Here is a 21020-nt window from a genome sequence, read left to right on the forward strand (position 1 = left end):
GAATGTTGTTTGGGGGAAGAAGAGAGATTGCACTCCGATGGAGTGAGAAATAAACACGAACAGGTCAAGTAGAGCTGAATTCTGGAGAGCCCAAAGAGCACGGTGAATAGTTTAGGCTTAACTTGGTAGGTGAGGGAGGGGAGGAACAGTTTTCAAATTTAGAATTGGAAAGTAGTTTGGGAGCCATGTGGTTTGATCAGTTGAGAAGATGGTTGAGGCTCTTCAACCATGCCATCGAAGGGTTGACCAGTATCTGCTTTTATTGACAAAATTCTCACTGTCTTTTAAGTCTGTGGTCTATGGAAATCTTGATTGTTAGCAAGTTCTTTCTGACTTGAGTTGGAAACATGTCTCTTTGTGGGCATACAGAACACCCTTAATCCCCCTTCTGTATGACAGCCCCTTTGGTATTTGAAGACAGGTGTCATGTCCTCTTCAGGTTCCTTGCAGCTTATGAGCAGAGGAGAAATGTGATGTTTACAGAATTGTCAGTTACTCCTGAGGTGCAGGGCTCTGAGCGACAACTGCAATGTTCTTTTGACTGTGGTTCAGGGATTGGGTGCCTCGTGCTTGCAAGTTGTCATGGTGTAACTTATCCCAGGTTGGATATAGTGCAAGTGAATGTGACTTTGATTCAGGCTATCTCTAGTTGCAAGGTTTGGTAATCTTTCTTCCCTTCTTCCCTCCTTCTTTCCCTCCCTCCCCCTTTTTCTTTCCCTCCTTCTTTCCCTCCCTCCCCCTTTTCCTTTCTTGCTTTCCTCCCCCCTTTTCCCTATCTTCCCCTCTCTCCCTCCGTCCCTTTCTCCCTTCTTTCCTTTCCAGTACTTCTCTTCTGTGACAGCAGTTGAATATCTCAATAGCTAAGTGGTTCAGGCTACGGAGTCAGTTCTCGATCTGAATTCCAGCTTTTCTCCCTGTCCTGTATGTGATGATAGGCAGGTTATTTAACCTTTCTAGTTACTTAACCATTTTTTTTTTCAACTGAGTGAGAAGAACATATATCTTACAGAATTCATATCAGGCTTAAATGGAAAAGACTTATGCAAAAGCGTCTGATGAAAGCAGTCATTAAATGGTAGGCTTTTTCATTATTGTAGAAAAGAAAGCAATAAAAGTGTCCGTCAGAGTCCATACATAAGTTACTATCGATATATGTGTTTGTCAGGTTTCTCCCTATGGACACAGGATCCACATATATCTATGAAAAGATTTATTGTCAGGAATTGCCTATGCGATTACAGAGGCTATAGGAAGTCCTCAGATTTGCAGTCAGCAAGCTGGAGACCCAGGAGAGCCCATGGTGTAAGTTCCAGTCTGAAAACTGGCAGGATCCATATTCAAGAAGAGCCAGTGTTTCAGTTTGAGTCCAGTGTTCCAACTCAAGGCAGCCAGGCAGGAGCCGATCCCTTTTGCTCAGCCTCTTTGTTCTGTTCAGGTCCTCAGTCTGCTGGATGAGGGAGGTCAGTCTGCTTTACTCAGTCTACAGAGACAAATGTTAATGTCATCTAGAAAGACAGACACACTCAGCAGAAAGTTTGACCAGATGTCCGGGCACCACACGGACTAGTCCAGTTGACACATGCAATTCATCATCACTATATATAGTGTATTTCTAGGAAATAAGAAGATCTGGAAAGAAAAATAAAACAGAATAAGAAGTGAGGGGATGGGAAGTGCTGTTTTAGATTAGGTAGTCATCTGTCAGGGAGACTTTGAAAGGTACGTGTCCCCCAAGATGGGACTAAATGAACACTAAGTTCATTCTGATTAATATGAGCTCCAAATACGACTGAAATCAGCCTCCTGCGGCCGCCCGTCTGCTAGATGGACAGATTGTAACATTAATACAACAGATAACTAATGGCCATCCATGCTGCATTATGTGAGCACATCTTCTATGGTCGTGACAGCATGGGATGATGGAAAAGTCACATTGGACCAAACATTTAGAAGACCTGACATCCAGTTCAGGCTCGGCCAGTAACCACTAAGCTGTTCGCTTGGCTCTCTGAACCTCAGTTTCATTTTCTGAAAAATGAGAACAATTAACATTGTCCATAAGAATGTTGTATTAGAGTAAAACAATTTATTGGGAAACCCTTTCAGAACCATTAACCTTTTGGAAAATGTAAAATAATATTAACTTTAGAAATCCAGTGATACAGCTAAAGCCAATCTTGAAAGTGAACTCTGTTTGAAAACTTAAACTTAACCTCATGGGAGATTAAGTGAAAAATTGTTCCGTGACCACCCTCTTCCTTCAGATGTCTTGGTTAATGAATGGTATGCCTAGGTATTTGCTAGTGGCCTAGAAAAAAAAAATGCAAAGCCACTATATGAGTCAGACTAAAGCTGGTGAAAATGATTGTGAGATTTTTCTGATTGCATATTAAAATAGTCTGACTAAAAACAGCACGTGCTCGCCTTTCATTCAGTTGTGCCTCCAGCAAAATTGGAAAAATCAAGGAAGACAGGCAACCTGATACAATCTCCCTGGTTCCTAAATCTCTGTAATCCATGTTCCCAGTGTGGCAGTGGAGGAGGTGGGGGCCTCCCCCAGGACCACGTTTAATTCCGCCATCATGGTTCATTTCTCTAGCGCCCTGCTGGACAGATGGATGAATTATGTGGAAAGAGGAGTTGTTCTTTAACAGCACGATTCAGTGTCGTTCACATTCATTGATGAACTATATGCCAAGAGCTGAGCTAGACAAAGGGAATAAAAAGTTAAAACACAAATTTCTTTTACCTCTCAAGGAGTTAAGTCTGGTCAGGGAGATAGAAGGGGAAATAAACCACGAGTCCAGCGTTAGCACAACAAACCAGGTACAGATATAGAAGTGAGAAGAAGGGCTGGGTAAGGTCAAATGTAACGATGTGCATGGCTTTCAGAGAGAGACTATTAGCATATTGTTAGCTTTCCCATGCCTCCTCATCACGCACCTCCAGAAGGTATAGCGTATGATGGGAATAGTCCCTTCTGATTTTACCTGTAACATCAAAGTGTTACAATGTTTGTGATCTAGCTCTCTGTTGGGTGCTTTCCTTTGATGACAGTCAACCGCTTAGCTTTATTTTTTAAACACTGAGTATATTTTGGGAATTGTATTATAGATAAAGACCATGTTAAGCCAAGAGCTTAATTAAAATATAGTTCAAGAAGTCACTTTCTCTGCTTCTTTGCTTTAATTTTAAGAACAAGAATGAGGTAAAAAAAGAATGTTTACTTTCTTTAAAATACGAATAATGAAATATTGTTTTTAACAATAATAACATATGTGCTTATTCCTTTTAAATGCAGTCTTAAATTACATTTGGTTGCTGAGTTTTATACAACAGTCACCTGGGCTCCAGGGTGTGTCTAGTTTTTCACCACTCGGTTCCTTGATACACTTTAAGATACTTAATTCTTGCTGACTGACCTCTCTCCATTTAAGGATGCTGAAGTGGGTAATATATTTGCCAGTGAAAGGATATATTGTCATCAGTGCTGAATCTGAGCTCTTATTTTAAAAAAAAACATTTGACTATATCCCAAATTTAGTAAAAATTTGAATATATTTCCTAAAAGGTTCACTATAGCAGCTGGAGTCACGTTTGAAATGTGTGATTATTGAACTCAAGCATAGCAGCTTTAACACAGCCTCTTGCCGCAAGTGTGTGACCATTGTCTGCCTCTGGTGGTAGAGGAGCCTGGCACATTCATCCAGGTTGCGTATGTCAGTAGCTCTTTCCTTTTTATTACTGAGTAGTAAGTAGTACATGCTGTGAATGTACCACAATTTGTTTAACCATTAACCTGTTGAGGGACATCTGGACTAATTTAAGCTTTTGGCTATTATAAATAAAACCGCTATGAACATTTGTGTATAGTTTGTGTGTGTGAGTGTAAGTTTTTATTTCTCCGGAATCAGTGTCCAAGAGTGCAATTGTTTAGGTTGTATGGTAATTTTATGTATTACTTTTAAAAGAAACTGCCAAATTGTTTCCAGAGGGGCATTTTATAATCCATTGAGCAGTGTGTGAGTGATCCAACTTCTATGCATACTTGCCAGCATTTGCTGTTATCACTAGGTTTTATTTGAGCTACTTTGATAGGTACATATGGTGAAGAGTCACTGTGGTTTTAATTTGCATTTTCCCGGTGGTTAATGATGTTGAACATCTTTCCATGTGTTCACTTGCCATCTGTGTGTTATCTTCGATGAAAGAGCTGGTCAAGTCTTTTACCCATTTTCTGCTTGAATTCTTTGGTTTTATTGACTTGTGAGTTTGAGAGTTCTTTATGTATTCTATATACTAATCCTTCGTCGGATGTGTGCTCTGCAAATCTATATTTTCCCCAGTTTGTCGCTTGTCTTGCTTGTCTTGCCATCTTCTTCATATGACCTTTTACAGGGCAAAAGTATTTCATTTTGATAAAGTCCAATTTTCCAACTTTTCTTTTTATGGGTTTGTACTTTGGTGCCAATTTTAAGAACCCTTTGTCTAGCCCTACATTCCAAAGATTTTCTTCTTCTTTTTTTTTTTTCTAAAAGTTTCATAGTTTTACTTATTTCATTGATGTAGATGATCCACTTTGAATTAATTTTGATATAAGGTACAAAGTTTAGGTCAAGTTTGTTTGTTTGTTTCCATGACTATCCAATTGTTCCAGCACCATCTGTTGAAGTATTTTTGCACATTTGTCTAAAATTATATTTAGATTTTAAATCATATAGTTGAGCATGTTTATATGGGTCTGTTTTGTTTTTCCTATTCTTTTCCATTGATGTCTGTGCCTATGCTTCTGAAATACCAGTCTACTGATTACCATACCTGTAGAGTTAATAAGCTAAATATCTGATACAATGTTTCCTCCACTTTATTCTTTAATTGCTTCAGCTATTCTAGGGTCTGTGCCTTCCCTTATAAATTTTAGAATCAGTCTGTCTGTATCTTTTTTATAAAAACCTTTTCGAGGTTTAATAGGAATCACATTAAACCCATAGATGAATTTGTGGGTAATTAACATCTCTACTATATTTAGTCTTACAATCCATGGCCATATTACACAGCTCCATTTATTTATTTATGTCTTTGATTTCCAGTCAAATGAGCACAAATTGTATATCATTGTGACCTTGATTTTTTATTCTGTGATCACCAATGTAATTAAAATTCTCTTCATTGATTTTTTGGCAATATAGATAGATATAGATAGATAGATATTTCTTATTCTCTGAAGTTTTTATTCATAGCTTTTTAATATATTCTTGATACTAATTCTGTTTTAACTTTTTATATTGTATATGCCTTCCTCCAATTGAAACTTATCTTTTTATTTTTCTTAAGGTGTTTTTTTGATGAACAACATTTAAATTTTAATATAATTAAATGTATCAATCTTCTAATTTATAGTCAATTAATTTTACATCTTACTTTGGAGCTATATAGAATTTATATTTCCAAGTCAAAATGACTTGAATAAACTAATTAGACAAAACATTTTTACTGGAAACACTTTTAAATAGAAAATACCTGCTTTCATAGTTTTATTCGAAACAGAGTGAGATTGTTCCTTTTCTAAGACTTTAATGTTCCCAAACAAAAAAGTCAAATAATATTCCCAATAGTTTCGGAGGAGAAAGAAAACTACTCTCCATTTGAGGCAAGTTTCCCCATCAAAACTGAGAGAAATAGATTCTTAAAGCTTCGTAAGACTTCAATTTTTCTGATTATTTTCAAAAAACAAATACATTTCTATTCCACGATTTCTTGCAGTATGTATCCTGTTTTAGAATATTTCAGTCTGGTAGAATAGGATTGAATCCTAAGTTGGAGGTGGTTTTGTCTTTGGTTATTAAAGAAGGGAGATTTGGTGCCCCAAAACATAATATATCAAATTTGGGTTGAGCTGTCCTGTATAGTTTCCATATGAGTATCTGAGCAGTTCATTGGCAAATACATCTTTATCCCATCTGCTAGAAGGATCTAAAGATTCCAGGCATATATTTATGTCTGGAGGGAAAAAAACAAGATCTTTTTAGCAAAGCGTGGCCTGCTAGGTACAGAGATATATATTAAATTACCTAGCCCAACCATAGTAATTCAACTACTTTTCCCCCAGGAAAAAATATATTCAGTGTATTTTTTAGTACTTCTATATTTCGTTTTTCATTCCATAAACTGTATTTTCAAATATTGTTTTATGGTCATGTTAGTGTTAGAAAGCAAACTAGGGATTTGCTGGGTCATTTCCAGAAGTTGACTAGACACAAACACATACAATTCACGATCTCTGTTCCTCATAGGGAAAGTCAGCAAAGTTAATCATTCTTTTTAGAAGCACAAACTACAGTATGAAGGAACGCTCCTAAAGGTGCTAACAGTACCATGCACTTTTTAAGGATTCTTAAACACATGAAGAATTCTTGGCTCTGCATGAATGCAAGTGGTGGTTTTCACCTAGTCAAACACAGACCTCCCCTGTGTACCAGACAGCCTCCTGCCTTGTTGCAAACCCAGCTGTCTGCCCTTGGCACCTGCCCATGATCAGTGTGGTCAACTGTGGACTGAAAATATTAGATGGAAAATTCCAGAAATAAACAATTCACAAGTCTTTTTATAATTGATTTTAATTTATTGTGTTTACATAGATTCTGGTGTTGCCTCGAATGCATCCCCCTCGCCCGTACAGTGCTGTTCTGCGTAACCGTCCTACGTTACCCCGACCCACCCTGCTCAGGCCATGAACCATCCCTTTGTCCAGCATACCCACACTGTATACTCTTCCCGCCTCTTAGTTGCTTAGCCGTCGAGGGTGTCATACCAACTGTCATTGTATCGCAGTGCTTGTGTCAAATAAGATCCCCCTTATTTGACTTAAAAGTGGCCCCAAAGCACAAAAGTAGTGGTGCTGGCAGTTAGGACATGTCAAAGAGAAAGAAGTCATAAACTTTATCATAGGTATGTATGAATAGGAAAAAAACATAGTGTGTGTGTGTGTGTGTGTATATATATGTATATATCTTATCTATATATGTACTCACACATATAGACATACACACATATATGTGTGTATGTATGTGTATATACATATGTGTATATGTGTGTATGTGTATATGTGTGTGTGTATGTGTATACATATGTATGTGTATATATGTGTGTGTATACATACATATACATACACACACACAAACACATACATGGGTGGGTATTATTCAAGGTATCAGGCATCCACTGGGGGATCTTGGAATGTATCCCCCATGGATAAGGGGGACTGCTGTGAGCACAAGATTTTGAATTTGGAGATATTCTTGGGCCCTTTCCGATTCTCTTCTTCCACAAACCCTTCCTACTTCAGCAGAGGTCCGTGTGCCTTCCTCAGGCTGGATGTGTGGCCTGACATTTGCTCTCCTCTCCTGCTCCTCCCTCCAAATCACTTATCAGAGCAGGAGGGCCGCCTCTGCCTGCTTGCCACCTTCCCCATCCCTGCTTGCTCTCTCACACGGGCGTTGCTAAGATCTTTCCTGGAAAGAATCCGCAGGCTGAAGCCCAAAGCTGAATGATTCTGCACAGACGTTGCTTTCTAAAATACGCCCGAGCCTTGAGCTGCCAGCACGGTATGAGCCCGCCAGGGCTTCGCTGCCTTTCCAGGGCACTGGCTCTGCCGCCAACCGTGACCACGATTTCTGCCCAGCGAAAACGCAGTTAAGGGAAGAGTTATAAAAATACGGTTGCCTTAATGGGAACTTTATTGTAGTCTTAGTACTAAGTTATTTGAAAGGCGTTAAGATAGACTCACTCTTTTCGAAGTTCCAATGGTAACATGGGTGCTTTTCTGGTTTGTACTTTGCAGAAGTGAAGTTTTTCTGTCAAACTCCAGCAATTGCGGATATTGTCATCCTGGTTGATGGCTCATGGAGCATTGGAAGATTCAACTTCAGACTGGTTCGGCTTTTCTTGGAAAACCTGGTGACGGCATTCGACGTGGGCTCAGACAAGACGCGCATTGGTACACCTTCTGCAATTAATAACAGTCCACTGTCAATGGGAAACTTTGGGAGAACTTCTCAAGAAATTTCAAACACTCTTTACAAAGCTGCTTTCAGAATTATAGGGTCAACTATAGTGGTGTTCCCCTGAGGTGTAAGTTTGGATCAATAAATATTAATTTTGCTATGACACTGTCACTCAATTAATTATTGAACACATTTTAATTATCCGGAAGTCAAAATCTTCTCTGCCTAATAATGATAATATTTATTCATTTTGCAGAGAGGAGAGAGAGCAAAGGGTGGGGGAGTGAGAAGCATCAACTCATAGTTGCTTCATTTTTGTTGTTCATTGATTGCTTCTCATCTGTGCCTTGACCGGGCAAGCCCAGGGTTTCGAACCCGTGACCTCAGCATTCCAGGTGGATGCTTTATCCACTGCGCCACCACAGGACAGGCAATAATATTTTCCAAGTTAGAGTTGGCTTAAGAATTTATCAGATAAAAGTTTTCTTTTAAAGGAAACAGTTCAATGTAGTGAAACATTATACAAAAAAAAAAAAAGGAAATTGGAAATAGTTTTGCCAAATTAAATCTTGCTGAGATAAAAAGCAAATAAAAAACATTTTAAATCTTCAAGCAACATGTTCACTTTATTACAAAAAGTCTTCTAGTTTTACTTTTAAATACCCATTAAGGCAACTCTTTTCTTTGAGAATAAAAACCAACGCATAAATCTAGACCTTTTATCTATGAACATAATCAGATATTTAGGAAACACGCTAAGTACCTAATTAGGTGGTCACTTTTAAAGAGCTAGAAAATAGATACATTTCCTCAGCCCCCAGATTATTAATTCTCCGGATTAATTTTTTAAATTAATGCCAGGAATCCTCCCCTCCCCGCCACCTCTCTCTGGGAATCCTTCTTGAAATTGCAGAGGGAGTCAGAGAAAGATGTTCTGCAAGAACTTGGCCCTTCAGCGTTCTAACTTCTCAACTAGTCCACTAGACCTCTGAGTTACATACAACCCATCATTTCTCAGTGGGCTTTCTTATCTTTGTTTTCCAGGTCTTGCACAGTATAGTGGTGACCCCAGAATAGAATGGCATTTGAATGCCTTTAGCACAAAAGATGAGGTGATTGAAGCCGTCCGAAATCTACCATACAAGGGTGGAAATACACTAACAGGTATGTCTTGTTTAGTCCACACGTTTAGCAATGTATTTTGCAGAAGAATAGTTTTATTTCTTCAGTCTGCCTCTTTGTAAGACTTAGCGGAGTATTTTTCAAAACAAAGCTAGTATCTAAGGGCAGTGGTCCCCAACCTTTTTTGGACCATGGACCGGTTTAATGTCAGAAAATATTTTCACGGACCGGCCTTTAGGGTGGGACGGATAAATGTATCATGTGACCGAGACAAGTGTTAAGAGTGAGTCTTAGACAGATGTAACAGAGGGAATCTGGTCATTTAAAAAAAATAAAACATTATTCAGACTTAAATATAAATAAAACGGAAATAATGTAAGTTATTTATTCTTTCTCTGCTGACTGGTACCAAATGGCCCATGGACCGGTACTGGTCCGTGGCCCGGGGGTTGGGGACCACTCATGTAAGGTTCTTCATCAGGTCTTTTCTCAAACTCAGCGTTAGGAGTTAGAACCTAGACATCTCCTTCCACATGGATATACTGTCCCAGAAAGGACTTGGTTGACCTAGAAAAAAATGGACCTGTTTCTGAAGCTGACAACATTCAGTCACTGTCTTAACCTTTGTGAGTACTTTCTCCTTCCTCTCTTTTCACCTGTCAGTGAGTCAAAGCAAGTTCTTACCTTGCATTCAGTGAAGGTATCTGCTTGGCCTTTGTTCTGCAATCGGTAATCAAGAAATTATTTGTGGATCTTTGACTGACTGACTGATCATTTTGATAAATAAAGGATGGAAGAATATTTAGATGATAATTCTCCCAGCCACAAAAGGTTATACCAGGTTTTAACCTTACTGCTTGCTACTTCCTTCCACAAGTGTACGATGTACTTTTTCAGTCAAAACATAGATGCTGTTATTAAATTTTAAGAAAACTGCTGAAATCCTGACAGTTGCTTTGCCAAGTTGAGGCATAACCAAATGGTTGGTTTTTTTTTTTTGTTGTTAATACAACAAAAAAATTATTTAACACAAATCCTATAATATTATAGAGTCTTCTTTTTATTTTCTTTCTTGGTGAAAAGTGTCACACTCAAGAGATGGGAGCTCAATTATTCTTTAAGATATGCCCTCCCCCCCCCCCCACTACCTAAAAAAGAGAGTCAGAAAGAATTTCTGGTTCTTGGGACCATGATTAGCAAAAGTGAAAGTGTAGTGATAATAGGAACAGTCACTATTGTGTGGGCATTCTTTCTTATTCTAAATTATAAAGGTATGAATTTTCTCATGCACAGATCTGTCAATGTCCATTGGCCATGAATTCGGTGTTCTTTATAAATGCTGGTTTCTGAAATGGGGCAGTATTCAGTTATCTTTATTACCTCTCTTCTAGTAGATTTTAGTTTTTCATCTGATCTTTCGAGGAAGAGAATGTTTATAAAAATGAAGATGAAAGTTTGCATCTAATCACAATTTCTTTAATAAGTTTCTCATCTTGTGGTTACATTCTGCAGGATCGGAAAGTATTTTATTAGAAGTGGTTGGTTGGTGTTTATTTTTCCTTATTTCATTCCAGGTCTTGCTTTGAATTACATTTTTGAAAATAGCTTTAAGCCAGAAGCAGGAGCAAGAACTGGGGTATCCAAAATTGGTATTCTGATCACAGACGGGAAGTCCCAGGATGATATTATCCCGCCATCCAGAAACCTTCGTGAATCTGGTGTAGAACTGTTTGCCATAGGTATGTGTTCTATCCAGTCCTGTTTCCACAAAGGGTGCAGACACAGAGCCACTTACACAATGTCATGCAAAGTGCACTTCATTGAAAGCCAGAGGAGACTGTCAGGCACTCTATAGTGTGAGGACCTCTGGGTCAGTTACCACACATCAAATGTGAAAAGCATAAAGTGCAATGGTTAGATTTATTCTTGTTACCTTTTATTAGTCAAGATTTTTCTCTTTAGTATCTCTTTTTTGGTAGTATATGGTGTAGAATTCATCGCTTTCAAGTAATTAAGGTCCTGCCGCTATGTAAAGAAAGGACCAAGTTCCAGATATGCAGTATTATTTTTCTGAAACTCTTTTTAAGGTATCATTCTTTTGTTTTTTCCATTGATTTGAGAAGGGGGGTTGGGAGGAAGGAGAGACAGGGAAAGAGAGAGAGAGAGAGAGAGAGAAGAAGAAGAAGAAGAAGAAGAAGAAGAAGAAGAAGAAGAAGAAGAAGAAGGAAGAAGAAGGAGAAGGAGGAGGAGGAGGAGGAGGAGGAGGAGGAGGAGGAGGAGGAGGAGGAGAAGGAGAAGGAGAAGGAGAAGGAGAAGGAGAAGGAGAAGGAGAAGGAGAAGGAGAAGGAGAAGAAGAAGAAGTGAGACTGAGAAACATCAACTTGCTGTTCCACCCAGCTGTGCACTCATTGGTTGCATTTCACATGTGCTCTGATGGGGATCGAACCCATGACCTCAAGGGGCTGGGACAGTGCTCTATCCATCGACCTACCCATCTAGGGTTAAGGTATTATTTATGTGGAAAATGATATGTCTACGGCCCACATGCAGAATAACTGCAAAATATCTCGATGATGCAGTTTTGCTCTTGATTAAAATGTTTATATTTCCTTTGGCAGTAGGAAGGTCTTCTAGTTAGTAGAGACCGACAAAACAGAAACAAACCCTGGAACAAGACACAGTACCTCTGGTCCAATTCTAGATTTGCTATCAAAATGTGGTTTACAGAGTGTTTCATTCAAGAAGCATGCGCTTATTTGCGTTGTGCCAGGCATTGTGGTAGGTGCGGAGGCACAGGAAGCAGGAGGGACAAGTCCTTGCAAAACAAATCTCTTCCCAGTCCTGAGGACTGTCTCCTCTCCGTCCAAAGCAGTGACACGCTGTTTTGTTTGAAAATATAAAAATGAGAAATTATGCATTATATATATATATATTCCTCGAACAGTTTTATATAAATTCAAACTTGTTGGTTTTAACTAAAAGCCATGCGAAAGCATCACCGAGGTTAAGCTCATCGCTTTAGCATGCTCTAATGTTATTGTGTTATTGTGGACCTAGATCCAACTGTGCGTTTAGAAGCTATTGTAGAAGTCCTTCAGGCAAGAAACATCAGAGAGATGGATGCAGTTTTCATTTTCTATTTCACAATCCTTTCCTCCAACAAAGAAAATCCCTTCAGAAGACGTAAACTAATGGGGGATTAATTCATGTGTTTACTCTCGATTTTCTGGTCTTGTTAATAATGAATGGATGAGTTTTTAAACAAAGCTTTAAGTGAATTCAGATGTGATTTGGACTTTTTTTGGGGGGGGAAATTACCTGAAAACCAGTAGTATTTATTATCCTATGACCCCCTAAAGCAAATAGTCGAGAGACAACCAATGCTTTGTTACTCAGTGTGTTTGCTGAGGCACAAGATGAATTAAGTAGCACAGCCAGGCATCTAAGAAGTAATTCATGCTGCCCCAGGTGTAATCTCTCTTCCTGGCTTCCGTGGGACCCCTTTGAACACCCTTGGAGGATTGAACTGCTCCTTGCTCGTTGGGGCCTGGGGCAGAGACGTCTCCTGCCACACCCAGAAAACCCAACCCTGAGCCCTCCTTTTGTCTGTTTCCATTTCCAGTTGTAAATATTTAGTCATTTTAATGTGTAGTCTCCTAAGAGGGAGCATGACATTGTGGTAAAGAGCAGAGGACTCTGGATCTAGACACTTCTTGGTTGTGTTTCCTTGAGCAAGTTAATTAACCTCTCTGTGCATCGGTTTACTCATCTGTAAAACAGGAGAAACAATTGTGCCGAACTTCTAGGATCGGTTGTAAGGATTAGATGTTAAGTTAATATATAATATACATAAAACACTGAGTACTTGGGGCTCTGCACACTCTGAGTGTTAGCATTCACTGCTAAGACAGAGACTGGAGAGGTTGCATGGGGACCGAGGTTTTTTGAATTTTTTTTGGTATCACTCTACTCCCCACTGTATTCCAAACCCCCAGCATTGCACTTGACCCATAGTCAAGGAATTCAGTAAATATTGTGGAAGAACCAGAGCTTCCCTATTTGCAATGATTATTAGCCAGGCGATTGTATTTGAGTATGTTAAACATTTTTTCCCAAGCTGTCTCTTGATAAGATAATAAGATTACTAATAACTATTATATATTATTTTTATTTGAGCAGTATCTTTCCATTTAAATAAACTTGTTTTATAGAATTTTTAAACCTGTAATTTTGATCCTTCTGAATACTGGTTTAATTACTATTGCTTCTGCAATATTCAAGGAAGACAAAAGTTAGTTTTATCCATACATCTTCCTGTTAAGACATATTGAAGGAAATTAAGATAAGCCATTTAAATATGATTCTGAAGGTGACTTTTAAAAAGCATCAGATGGGAGGGATGGGCATCTTTAAAGGGGCAGGTGCTTTGATCGCAGTAGACACTGAGGGGCTCACATTGGGAACCCTGCCGTTGCTTTTAAAAATGAAGCATGGAATTCACAGCCCTTCTTGTTGTTCTCAATGCAAGGGGTCAAGAATGCGGATGAGAATGAACTGCAGGAGATCGCCTCTGAGCCGGACAGCACTCACGTGTACAACGTGGCCGAGTTTGACCTGATGCACACGGTGGTGGAGAGTCTGACCAGGACTGTCTGCTTACGGGTGGAGGAGCAAGACAGGGAGATCAAAGGTAAACGAATGGCAGAGAGCAGTCACTCTGTGCACATGGGTATCACCTGAGCGATAGTCTGTCATGGGTTATGAGGATTCTTACCATCTTTCACATTGACTTTCGAAGTCCAGTCCTTGATTCTCCTGGGAAGTGAATCATCAGAGTAGACACGGGGGTATATTGGTGGCTTTGTGTGGCGGGGTGGTGGTGGGGGTATGAGGGAGGAAGGCTTTAACCGCTAGATAATTTTCTCCACAGTATTGTATTTAGACCATCATGTTTGTTTCCTTTAATTGAACTCTGGATTTTGAAATAATTTTCCGTTTACATAGTTGTAAAAAATAATGTAGAGAGAGATCATGTACACTTCATGTTTCCCTCAATAGTACGTATTTCAAGACCGTACTACGATATCATGGGCAGGGCGTGGGCATTGACAGAGCCACGACGCAGAGCATTTCCAACACCACAAATATCACTCCGGTGGTCCTTCATAGCTGCATTCACTTCTCTTCCTTCCCCAACCCCTTCTGAATTCCTGACAACCGCTGATCGGTCCTCCATATCTAAATATTTTTTGTTTTGAAGATATTATGTAAATGGGATTATACTGTATAGTATGTAACCTTTGGGGATTGTCTTTCTTTACTCAGAGTAATTCCCTGGAGATTCTATCAAGGTGTTGCATGTATTGATAGCTCTTTCCTTTTCATTGCTGTGTCGTATTCCACGGGATGGATATGGGTATACCACAGTTTATTTACCCATTCACACACTGAAAGACAGGGGTTGTTTCTACTCTTTGTTGCAAATTAAGCTGCTATGAACAGTCATGTATAAGTTCTTGTGGGAACAAACATTTTTATTTCTCTGGGATAAAATCCAGGAAGGCAATTGCTGTATCATATTGTAGTATTCTGTTTCAGTTAGTGTAATTTTAGTTATAAAAACTGCCACGCTATTTTCCAAGGCGACCATAACATTCGACATTCCCACCAGCAATACATGGGTGATCGTTTCTTTGTGTTGTCACCAACATTTATGGTAGCTGCGATTTTTTATTTCAGCCATTTTGAAAAGTGTGTAGGGATAGCTCCTTGTGGTTTTCATTCACATTTCCCAGATGGCCAAGAAGTGGAACGCCTTTTCATGTGCTTATTTTGCATCTGTAACATGCTCTTTGGTGAAATGTCAGTTCATGTCTTTTGCCCATTTACTAGTTGGGCTTCTTTTGATTTTGTTTTATTGTGTTTAGTTTTTAATAGTGAATTTTTGAAAACTCTTTATTTATAGTCCAGATACTAATTATTTTTTGGTTATGTGGTTTGTTAATATTTTCTCCCAATATGTAGCTTGTCTTTTCATGTTTTTAACAAGGTTTTCTGCAGAGCAAAAATTTTTAATTTTTAATGAGGGACTGGGTTGGGCAGCCAAGCAGTAGTTCTTCAACAGTTTTCTCTAAGCCTCTAATTTTTTTTTTATTTTTTTATTTTTTTAGAGAGGGGACAGGGAAAGAGAGAGAGAGAGTCAGGAACACCAAGCTGCTCCTGTATATGCCCTACCAGGCAATTGAACCAGCAACCTCTGTGCTCTTGGACAACACTTAACCAACCGAGCTATCTGGCCAGGGCTTAATTTTTATTGATTTTTAGAGAAACAGAGAGACGAAGGGAGAGAGAGGGGAGGAGGAAGGGAAGCATTTGTTGTTCCACTCAATCATGCATTTTTTTGTTGATCCCCTGATGGAAATCAAACTCACAATTTGTTTTGGGACGACGCTCTTAACTGACTGAGCTAACTGGCCAGGGCTCTGCTTTCTTAATGAGTGTACTTTAGAACCCAGTCCCCCCCCCCCCCACACACACACACATACATACATACAACAAATCTCTACATGTGGTTGCTGATAAAGCATGTAATATAGTACCTGGTCATAGCTAGTGCTCAATAACTCTGTTCCTTCCCCTCTCCCCCAGTATTACGGCTACTAAAGTCCCCTGAGTAAGTGCCCCTAGAGGATAAGAAATTCTAAAGTTCAAGGACCCTGAACTTGACACATCCCAACTCTTTTGTAGAATCATTTGCTTTAACATTTATAAGACACAAAGTGCTTACATAGTGTCTAGCTCACAGTGGGCATTCAGTATGTTAGCTGCTTTTCCTTCTCTTCTTACTCTGAGATATTGGCCATTTGTTGAACTGAAGTCTTCAGTATAGCTACTGTACCTTCTGAGGCTTAACGACACACTGTATCAAGAAGCTGGAGTATTATTATCTCAGCTCTGATACTAATTTTAAGACTTGGGTGAGTTCTTTAAGTCCATTGTGCTTAGGTTTTCCCACCTATGAAATGGGAAGAATAACAGTAATCACTGAGAATTACATAAAATAATACATGTAATGAGCTTAGAAGAGTACCTGCTGATATCCACATGCTCAATTAATACTGTTTTTCTTTCTTACTATTCTATAGCGATTTCTCTAAGCAAGTTCTTTAGCATCAAAGACGCTATCTTATTTAAGTTTGTATTCTCAGAATTTAGCATAGGGATTGGTACTTAATAGACACAGAAATGCTTCAAGGAGCAAATGTAGGAGTGAATAACAGACAGAATCAACTTATCTAGAGATGAAAATCTTAGAGGCAGCCTAACAATCAATAGTCATTTCTGACTACTGGGGTTTCCTAGATTCATAAGAAATAACTTTGGGCAAAAGGTTCATGTCATGTGTTTCTTTAATTTAGCCTTGGCCCATGCCACCATTGGGCCGCCTACGGAATTGATTACCTCTGAAGTCACCGCCAGGAGCTTTATGGTGAACTGGACTCAAGCCCCAGGCAAGGTGGAAAAATACAGAGTGGTGTATTATCCGACCAGGGGTGGAAAACCAGACGAGGTAATATGGAGATAATATTTTCAAACCATTATTTTCATTTTTTCAAGTCTTCTGCAGTTGTGAGGCGAAGACAGAAATGGATGTATGAGGAGGTTACTCTGTCACAAACTTTTAAAGTTATTCGGCTTTAATAATTTTCCACGTGTCCGTGTCATTTATTTACATCTTTTCTCCTTGTCTCCATCAAATAATCCTCAGAACTGGTCATGTGTCTGTTTTTAGCACAACGTATGTTGACTTGTTTTTCTTCATAGAAATGAATGAATTCTAAGGCACAAGAAACCAGTAGTTAATTATCTGGCCAGAACTGCCTTTTGCTTTCAGTCATCTATTCTTTCTACTTTGAGAGTGGTCTGAACTTTCTGACTTAATGAAGTCTGTGTGTTCAGAATCACGAGGTCAGATAGCCCTCCTCCAGGGCTTGGGATTTCCTGGCCGTCTGTGGAGATTAGTGTGATGGAGAAGCCATAAGACAACATCTGGAGCTGGCCTCTTCCAGGGCGGGCCATCACAGGAGAATGCACGCTGCCAGATGATTGCCTTCTTCCCCGTTCCTACCTTTGCTACAGCAGTTCACAGGGAATATGTTTAACATGTGATGGAATCTCTCTCTCTTTTAAAAATGCCAGCCTTTTATTATTCTAACCCCTGATTAACCTCAGCAGGTTACACAATTTTCTTCCGTGTTATGGGGGGAACTATCATTTTTAAGTGTTAGAGAAGTGAGTAGATCATGAAATAAACCATCTGGACTAAAAAAAAAAAAAAAATCATACTGTTTCCAACGCTTCTCTCTCTTTCATGACTAATAAACCTTTTAAATGCTTCCCAAAGCCACATGGACAAATATTACATTAACAGTTATTAAGTGGATGCGATTAGGATGAGAATGACACAATTTCCATTAGATAGGAATTAATAAGGGATTTTCGGACACGTCCCACAAAAGGTGCCTCACTTCATGCAAGAATTCAAGAAGGATCGACTGCCACAGTGGAAAGAGGGTGTGGCACAAATAAGAAGATATGTCATGACGTGTTCTTGCTGGAGACATTTCCGGTTTTTTATTTTAATTCCGCGTGTGGGATGTTTCATACTCTCATTCCTGAACTGTCCTTTGCACAGGTGGTGGTGGATGGAAGCGTGTCCTCCACAGTGCTGAAGAACTTGATGTCTCTGACTGAGTACCAGGTGGCGGTCTTTGCCGTGTACTCTCACACCGCCAGCGAGGGCCTGCGGGGAACGGAGACCACACGTACGTACTGGATTCCACCCCGCCTCTGCCTGTGCGCCGCACGGCTCAGGCGACCTTCCCTAAACGGGAATTCTGCTCAGGTGGGGTTCCTGGACATCCTGAATCAGATTCCTAGGAAATAGCTGTCATGTTGCGTGCCAGACTGGACCACGCTCTAGCCGCAGCTTGTTTATAGGGATACTGTAAAACTCTGGTATGTTTAGGAGGGAGCAACCTTGGTGGTGAAGGGTGCAACACACAGGTATTTATTTAATAAACAAATATTTAGTGAACGCCTATTATGTACTAAGTACTGAGCTTGAATGCATCAGTAGAAGTAGAAAAGAAACTTTGTAGCTCTCCTGCCTGGAGGAATTAGAAGGCAATTCTGTTTCATCTATTTTTATTATCTATTTCATTGTAATTAAAATAAGCTCCTGAATACTAGTAATTTCTTACCTGAGTATAATCATGACACACACACACACACACACACACACACACACACACACACACACACACACACACAAAATCCTGGGAAAAGATGCTCTTAAAAAACACGATTACCTGCTCATTTAGTTATTTCAAACATGAATTGAGGTCCTGTTACACACTAGGCAGTATGTGGAGTTGGTTTAAAACCTCTGCCTCCAATAAAACTAGCAAAATTAGCGACAGCACTAACCATGTGCCAGGTGTTATGATGATCACATTCCTGTCTGATACACTGTTAGGTTAATCTCTGACAAGATGTATAAGGCAGGTGTTTATCCTCCCTCTTTGCAGAAGTATTTTAGCAACAATTTCTGCCCCGAAGCAAGTATTTGTCTTAAGTAAGGGAGGGAATGAAGACTAAAGACATGCAGACAAATCAGTGCCATGAAGTGTTACAGGCACTTCCATCCATGTGTGACAGAGAGCTGCACGTGGGAACCAAGTGCTGAACTTGCCATTGTGGTCGGAAAAGCAGGCAGAGCCAGAGTGGGGAGGACTGGCGTGTGTTTGAAAAACCATTTCCTACTCCTCATTGGCCTTGGTAAAGCCAGTAGCTCGTCATTTATCCTTAATCCCTCTCTCTCTAGCTCTCAAATACGGCCAGTCGTATTTCTTGATTATTCCATTTTTCTCAAGCTTATTGCTACTTTGTCATGTCTCGTCACTGCCCTTTATTGAGTGTGGCAGTGAGTATTTATTCATTTGTTTGTTCATCCCGCCGCCCATTCCGTCATTAATAAGTGATCTAACAACTATTTTTAATGGCTGCTGCATGTCAGACCCTGTTTGGTGATGAACATAAAACAATGGTTAGAATAGTCTTCTCGCTCTTGACGGGCTCCCAGAGCAAGGCACCCATCCCTGCAGGGGCGTAGAAGACACTAGAAGATGTTGTTCCTGCTTTAAGCATTCACTGTGTTTACCCTCCCAGAAGGCTGTGTGACCAGATTTAAGGATGGAAATGATCTGAAAAATAGGCAATGTTTACTTAAGTACCATATGGATACTTTGAAATAAGAAAGCCCCTTGGTAATGGCTGGACATGAAAAGAAAGTCCTGTCCTCTTGCAGTTGCTTTACCCATGGCTTCCGACCTTGAACTGTACGATGTGACCGAGAGCAGCCTGAGAGCGAGATGGAATGCGGTGGCCGGGGCATCGGGCTACCTGGTCCTCTACGCCCCTCTCACGGAGGGTCTGGCCGGGGATGAAAAAGAGGTAACCACCTGCTGCCCACTAGAGTCCTAGAAACTTTGACTTCCTTAAAATAGGCTTTTTTCTATAAAAACTTAAGGTATAGCCTGATCTGTGGTGGCTCAGTGGATAAGGCGTCAACCTGGAAACACTAAGGTTGCCGGTTCAAAACCCTGGGCTTGCCTGGTCAAGGCACATATGGGAGTTGATGCTTCCAGCTCCTCCTTTCTCTCTCTCTCCTCTCTAAAAATGAATAAATAAAATAAAAAAAATAAAAAAATAAAAAAAAAAAAAAACTTAAGGTATACAATTTAGAAAATTCACATGAAGCAAGAGGAAAAGTCACTTTTATTCCCACCACCTAAAGGTAGCAGATTATTCATATTTACTTAGAGTCAAATTTTTCCAGTGCATTTTGACCACAGCCAATGAGAATGGTTTTGTGCTTTTCTGTTTTCATTTTGTTGACTCTGACTATCTTTCCATACCATTAAATAATATTTTATAGTCACTTGAAACATCTTTACAGTAGACCATTATTGTTTTGTACCAAATCATGTTCAAATAATCTCATGTTATTGGACATTTAGATAATTTTCTGGGTAAATATGCTTTTGTGACCATTTCTAGAATATGACTTTGTATAGTTGTCTGGTTATTTCCCTAGGATAAAGACCTAGATAGGCTTTCTGTTTTCAAAGGGTACGTCGATTATTACACTAAGATTACTGAGTGACTCTAGAGAAGTTCTACATACTTTACGTTTCTATACACGGTTCACTAGTGACTGTTCCCCCTACGTACACTGACTTAAATTACCATACTTCCCCCAGTATAAGATGCACCCTTCCCCTAAAAATTTGGTGTCTAAGAACTGGGTGCATCTTATACAGTGGTTGTAGATTTTTTTCCTGCTTTTTCACTCTTGTTTTTGCGCTCATTGTTGAAGACAGTGATTTGTCATCAGACACAGATGAAGACCAGCTAACAGATGGGAGTTTTGACAGTAATGAGGAGCTGTATGAATTTTATGATGAATAAAACTTGAGTTCAATAACTTTATGTAGTACATTTTGTTTTTCAAATTTCAGGCCCCAATATTAAGGTGCGTCTTATACATGGGAGCATCTTATACATGGGGGAATATGGTATTTTTTTACTAATTTATGAGGTAGACAAATATATCTCCTTGATATGGATTTTTTGTGTGTGTGCTTATTCCATTTTAAGTGATGAAACTTTGACTCTTGAATGTTTTATGTTAGCCCTCACTTTTAATTTACAGGAAACAATTTCTAAAATATAGATGTTCAAGGAATAAAGAGGAAGTGTCTGTGACACTTGGAAGTGTCCTGACTACAGATGGACAAGAGTGGGAGTTCAGAGCTTGACTCTTTAATATTG

General features: G+C 39.4%; 1 protein-coding gene across 3 annotated transcripts in view; it reads left to right on the plus strand.

Annotated features, from left to right (window-relative positions):
- COL14A1 (collagen type XIV alpha 1 chain) overlaps positions 1-21020 on the plus strand; it is a 219744-nt gene that overhangs the window by 45369 nt on the left and 153355 nt on the right. For all 3 annotated transcript variants that reach the window (XM_066379414.1, XM_066379415.1, XM_066379416.1), the window contains exons 6-12: positions 7841-7996; positions 9048-9167; positions 10700-10864; positions 13654-13815; positions 16544-16695; positions 17821-17950; positions 19495-19640. In XM_066379414.1, coding sequence (XP_066235511.1) covers positions 7841-7996; positions 9048-9167; positions 10700-10864; positions 13654-13815; positions 16544-16695; positions 17821-17950; positions 19495-19640 — 1031 coding nt within the window. The remainder of the gene's footprint in view (positions 1-7840; positions 7997-9047; positions 9168-10699; positions 10865-13653; positions 13816-16543; positions 16696-17820; positions 17951-19494; positions 19641-21020) is intronic.

Source organism: Saccopteryx leptura, chromosome 3 (assembly GCF_036850995.1).
Source record: "Saccopteryx leptura isolate mSacLep1 chromosome 3, mSacLep1_pri_phased_curated, whole genome shotgun sequence".
Classification (NCBI taxonomy): Eukaryota; Metazoa; Chordata; class Mammalia; order Chiroptera; family Emballonuridae; genus Saccopteryx; species Saccopteryx leptura.